Raw genomic sequence first — 5,915 nt, forward strand, 5'->3', positions numbered from 1 at the left:
TAAATTAATATCTGGAACAAAGAACGCTATTGTGGATCGTTGGACTGCTTTCATTTTGCTTCATTTTATAGATAAATTAACATTCACAGAAACAGCTTAGAATAAATGAAACTAACAAGTGACGTGCACCTCATATACAATGCAGCTCAGAACAGGTCACAGTGTACTCAAAGCATTTTAAGAAAAAGCTTGCAATCTAGCTAGGAAGCGGTATTGATGTATTCAACTCTGAGGAACATTGTTCAGTGGTGCCGACACCCACATCCATCGTATGGGAAGGAAGTCAGAGCCCTGAGAGTTAAATGTGAAAATCAAGATTAAGGGCAATTTCCCTCTTTTATACATAAACTCAAGCTAAGGTGCAGAAGACACTGAACCTCCTGTCTTCTCCTCTCCAGATGCTTCAATCACATCCTTGAGATGGAAAGTGGCAAATGCAATTTCTTCACACTCGCTTTCCGCCCCACACTCCAGGAGGCAGCCGAAGAGCTCGCCCTCCTGACAGTAGGTCAGGTCAGAGTAGCCGCTAGGCCCTCGGCTAATAATCCAGGGCTTTTTCCAGCCGGAGCTGTGCAAGGGGTCACGGTTCAGGTAGACGCCCAGGTTACGTCTGTTTCTGCTGTCGGTGGGATGAGAGAAGAGCAGCCACCTGCCCGCAGTCACGCCGCGGCGCGGGCCAGCGCTCTCCATGAACCGCTGGGGCACAGGGAAGCTGACCACGCTGCCCTGGCAGCCTTTACCCGTCTCCACCAGCTTCTTCGCCTGGTGGGGGCTGTCAAACTCCTGCCCCCTCGTCTTGCTGAGGGCTTCCACTCTGCAGCCGGAGGTGCTACGGGCATTGCAGTACAGGTAGCTGCGGCCGTCGTGGTCTCCGATCTCGGCCATTTCACACTCGCTCATCCCGACAGCCGACTTTCGGGGGATGTCGCTCCTGTGCCATGCCTCGCCGCCGTCGTCGCTGTAGAAGGACAGGGCGTGAGTCTGAAGGCCCACAGGAAGGCCGAAGCACCTTCTGTGGATGTAGTAGACGTAGGCTGGAATAATCAGCCTCCCGCACTCCATCTGAACCCCGTGACCTGGCCCCACAGCGAAAGTCGCCCAGTTCTTCTCCTCGCTGCCGATCACCGTCGCCGTCAAGTCTGTGACGTCACTCCAGGTCTCCCCGTGGGTCTTGCTCCTGACAACGCACAGTCTGGCCGCATTTTTCCTCCAGAATTTTTGTTTGCACTCCGAAGTTTTCCCTTTGACGCAGATGAAGAACAGGAACAGGGTGCGAGAGGTCCGCTCGTACACCGGGCAGGGGTTCATGCTGCGATGGCCAGGCAGACGTGCGGACGTCACCTCCTGAGGGAGTGACCACTGAAAACAGAACTTCCCAGGGTTACCCCAGCTTTGGACAGTGACAAGGTTTGCGGCAGCCGATTGTCATTTCATTCAACTTGTGAATCCAGTGCTGGAACCCTATCTGTGGATGGTACTGTATCTGAACTGCAGTCTAAATTGAAAAATCTGGGGGTGATATTTGATTCAGGCTTGACAATCGACCCAGATGTGCAGCATATTGTCAAAACATTCTTAAACCTCAGAAATGTTGCCAGACTACATCCTATGTTATTGCTAACTGCTGCTGAAAAGCTGATTGACACATTTGCCTTCTCCTGAATTGACTACTGTATTGCTCTACTCGCTGGGCTCTGTAAATCCACATTGAACAAACTCCAGTATGTCCAAAATTTGGCAACCAGGATCCTGACCCGGTCTGGTGCGAGTGATCACATTACTCCTGTCCCGGAGTCCTTGCACTGGCTTCCTGTCAGTTTTCCTGTTGACGTCACATTCCTCATGATCACCTATAAGGCTCTGCATGGCTTGGCACCTCAGTACCTGTCTGAGCTACAGCATGCTGTCCTACTCCCCACCTCACAAACGTCGCTCTTCTAATTGTGGTCTCCTAACTGTCCCCCAAGACGCTCTACACTCTGTGGGCGACAGGGCCTTTTCCTGTTCCTGGATCTCTATCCCTAATGATATCAGAGAGACAACTTCTCTAAACTCCTTCAAATCCAGACTCAGAACCTTCTTCTTCAGAAGAGCCTTTACTGAACTGGTTCCTTTCTTCACCCCTTTGCTCCTGCTGTATCCAGTACCACCATCTACTGTCTCCTCTCATTGTGTATCTTCATTGTGCATAACTTGTGTATTTTATTTTTGTTGTAATTCTGTAAAGCACTTTGAGAATCGACCTTTAAAGGCACTATATAAAATAAAGTTTTTTATTATTGTTATTATTGTTGTTATTCATTCAAAGGACATAAAACAGTTCTGTTCAGTGCTCTCAAACTTCCACTGCTTTCTTTTTAACTTTTCATACATTCAATTAAAATCTAAGAAACACACCCCTGTGTAAACAAGTACAGGTATGTTGATTCTCGAAGCCAGCTTTAAAAAGCCAACCTCACACAGCAGAGATTTGACAAGAAACAGCACAAAATCTTGGTTGGAAATGTTTTTTTTTTTAATTTCCTCAGGAAATGTGATTGTTTTTTCATGAAGCAAGTCTTATTCATTGACCAAAGCAAGCTCATCTGTTCTATAAGACACTGGTTAAGATAAAAGAAATAACAGGAGGCTCCTTCTTAAGCTTCACAGGGTGTGAAATGCCCTAGAGCTGATTACTTTCCTCTATTGAAGCAAGCCATAAGGGTTTATTTTTCATACTACCTGATGAACTTAATATATTTTTCCCCATTACCTCAACAGTTTCATGCTGTCTCCTTCCTCTGCTCATCACCAGAAACCGCGCGTCCGTATCATTGCGCGTCAAGCGGCTCTCGGCGAAGGCCAGGAACGTCTGCGCGTCGTCGAGGTAGAGGAGGGACGGGATTCTGTAGGTCTCATTTCCAGGCACCTCCTTGAACACAGTTGTCTTTTCAGGGACGGACATTCTGGACGCTGGTTAAAGGCAAACTACCTGTACACGCACAACAAGGGGAAAAAAAATGGTTATATTAAAAGAAACATTTTAATCGGTCCTCAAAAACAGCAATCACATTGCACACACTGACAAACTGCTGCTTCATCACCTTTGACACGACCTCTCCTGCAACTTAAAACCACAGATCAAGCTGACATCTCACTCCCATCAGCACTCCAGTAGCATCAGCACCTGACTGGTGCTGGCAGGTTATTCCTTGTTAGAGAAATTACAGGCAGCCAAGTATCACTCAGGGCGGCACAGTGGAAAACTGGTCAGCATCGCTGCCTCACAGCGCTGGGGGGGCCCCGGGTTCAATTCAAGACGTGGGGTACTGTCTGTGTGGAGTCTGTATGTTCTCCCTGAGTTTGCATGGATTTCCTCTGGGTGCTCCTGTTTCCTCACACAGACTGGGTAAACTGGCCCTGGTGTGAGAGTGTGTGGCTCTGTGTGCCCTGCAGTGCACCGGTGTCCTGTCCAGGGTGTGACCCATCTTGCAGCTGTTGCTACCCAAGACAGGCTCTGGCTCCCCTTTGACGGTGTATTGGATGAGGCAGTGTGATACTCGAGTCTTCCACCTCTTCTATATATTGCCCTGCACTCCCGTCATGGGTGAGTGAGAGAACAAAGTGCTGTAGCACTCGGCATCGCGCTGTTCTTCAGTACTGTGCAAAGAAACACTGTAATGTGCACTGAGCAGTACCAGTCCTACTTTCAGCAACTTTGAACACCAGGCGTTAGCCATTACATTATTCTGTTTCAGTGCCGCCCTTCGGTTCACATTGCTGCGCTGTGATCAGAACAGAGCAGGCTGAGGGCCAGTCTCACTGCAACTGCAACGCCTGACAGATTCTCTCAGTGTTTCTTGGGGATCCTCTTTACAAGTCACTATCAGCTCTGCTGTCTGCGTATCGCAGGTAGTTTGAGTTATGGATCCAATCGTCATGTTTAGGATATTGCTCACCTCTTTTATTACTGTCGTTTCTTAAGTTGATCAGGCCAGAAAAAAAAGATATTAACAGCATAATAAAACTTATTCATTAAGTAACGTGAAACAAAATCCACCTCTCTCAAAAAAAAACTTAAAAATCATACCTGTACCACGTTTTTCAGTTTGGAGATACGCTAGAGCGTTTGAATCGTTTTTCTTACTGACGTCTTGAGCAAATGGTGCTTAGATGAGATCAATGCCTCGCAATGACAGCGTTGTCACTCCCTTGATCCTGGGTTTGGCCCAAGACGGTTGTGCAGCAGTCTCTCTGCGGGAGTCCGAACTAACCTACGAAACAAGCGCCGACAGTTATTTTCTTGAAATAAACCACCTTCCAGTTTTTGAAAGGTTCCCTTTGCTGCTGTTTTTTCTTAATTTACCCGCTCCCAGATTGCTCATAACACTGCAGTTACCGGCTCTGTAAGTGACAGACGACCTGCAACACGGGACGCAAAACGAACGTCCAGCGGGCAGCGGACACACTCGCTTTTATGTCAGAGGCGGCGACGTCACTATGCGGGTTCATGACGTACGAGGCGTAATCTTCAACATACTGCAGTCATTCAGGACTGGTTACAGCAGTCCCTGCTCGTGACAGGAAGCTTCGCAGCCAGGAGGCAACAATAAATCAATCAGTTCTTTCTTTGGTTCACGTGTTCGCCAGTCGGCATAAGCCAACAGAACACTTTCACAGTGCGTATTATGGAAACAATAACACGCGGTCATGAATTTACTCTGCATACATTTATCGCCAGCGCATACATGGAAAAGCCTTTGTTAACGTTTGCGTTAACTCACCTTGCAGTGCACAACATAACCCCGCCGCCGATGTCTGTTTCTCCTGCTAGCTCTCGTAACCGACAGCAAAACTATCCGAAGCACACCGGGCTCCGTCGTATCTGTCTGAGGCGGCTGTGCACAAACAAGGTTCGGGACAATAGCCTGGCATCTGCAAGGACTTCTGGGAAACGTAGTTCTTTTAAAAGCATGATTCAGAGTACCGTAGAATTCATGCGTGTTCTATACCCTGCGTATAACAATAGGAATAAATATCCACAGGCACATCTTTGGAAAAAAGAAGCATGCATTAAGCAAATCTTTGAATAGGAGACGTTCATCTTGAATAGGGAAGTCAAAATGCAATGGACAGGGCACCTCCATCAAGTCCCCACCGAGCTCCATTTATACAGAGGACAGCCTGACTGCACAGCGCTGCCCTGATCAAGCCCTCGGGCTCTTCCTTCCGGCTCACCTGGACACGACAGCATTGCAGCAGGACAACATACCTACAATGTCCTCGTGCGGCTCGTGTGACAACGGTCTTTTTTCTTTCTCAGGAACCTGAACGGGTATGCTATGGCTGTCCTGCTCACCAGGCAGACTTTGTGGCAGCAGCAGGGGCAGTATGTAGCATGTGAAGAGGAACACTGCGCTTCAGGCTGTTTGAAAGGAACGGGACAGAACCCCACAACACAGCACCTGCAGCCTGGCGGACAGATGTGGAGTTCACATGTGAGCCGCCACCAGTGGCAACAATTAGCCTCCCCCTCAATCACTCATATTATTTAGCATAATGAGTTTACCTGTGTGGTTTGTTCAATACAATCTAAGTGAGGCTGTGTGAAATTGTTGCCATTAAGAGTTTTTTTAAAAACATTTCAGTCCTGTATATAACTAATTCAGATCAAAATCATGACTACATTTTGAATTAAACTATTTTGGACAAAAAAAAAGTTGGTCCAAATAGTTATTTTCTAAAATCCATTACTTCAGTTTATTTTCCCTACAATTAAGTTTTATAATCACCTAGAGCCATAAAAGTAGTTCAATCCTTTTATCTGAAAAACACCATGTCAAATAATGATTAGAACATTTACAAAAAAACCACACACAGTGGAGTCACTATGAAAACTACATACAGGGTGTACCATTAAAGAAAACAGACAGGTG

General features: G+C 47.1%; 1 protein-coding gene across 4 annotated transcripts; it reads right to left on the reverse strand.

Moving 5' to 3' along the window:
* Positions 1 to 44: 44 nt before the first annotated feature.
* LOC102692266 (sialidase-3) lies at positions 45 to 5,265 on the reverse strand. 4 transcript variants are annotated; one of them, XM_006627894.3, is made up of 4 exons: positions 4,764 to 5,265; positions 4,070 to 4,253; positions 2,753 to 2,971; positions 45 to 1,359 (listed from the first exon to the last, which is right to left on the reverse strand). In XM_006627894.3, exons 3-4 carry the CDS (start codon positions 2,942 to 2,944, stop codon positions 355 to 357), a joined length of 1,197 nt encoding a protein of 398 aa, XP_006627957.2. In that variant the 5' UTR covers positions 2,945 to 2,971; positions 4,070 to 4,253; positions 4,764 to 5,265; the 3' UTR covers positions 45 to 354. The 4 variants fall into 4 exon arrangements, with proteins under 4 accessions (XP_006627957.2, XP_015197001.2, XP_069045942.1 ...); XM_015341515.2 differs by lacking the exon at positions 4,764 to 5,265 and adding an exon at positions 4,379 to 4,475; XM_069189841.1 differs by lacking the exon at positions 4,764 to 5,265 and having other exon boundaries at positions 4,070 to 4,370.
* Between the last annotated feature and the right edge of the window lie 650 nt (positions 5,266 to 5,915).

This window comes from Lepisosteus oculatus, chromosome 5 (genome assembly GCF_040954835.1).
Source record: "Lepisosteus oculatus isolate fLepOcu1 chromosome 5, fLepOcu1.hap2, whole genome shotgun sequence".
Lineage (NCBI taxonomy): Eukaryota > Metazoa > Chordata > Actinopteri > Semionotiformes > Lepisosteidae > Lepisosteus > Lepisosteus oculatus.

Excerpts from the sequence above, each read along its gene's own strand:
- LOC102692266 (XM_006627894.3), bottom strand. The coding sequence starts at position 2,944 with ATGTCCGTCCCTGAAAAGACAACTGTGTTCAAGGAGGTGCCTGGAAAT. Across the intron at positions 1,360-2,752 it reads GACAGCATGAAACTGTTGAG|TGGTCACTCCCTCAGGAGGT; the intron begins GTAATGGGGAAA and ends TTCTGTTTTCAG.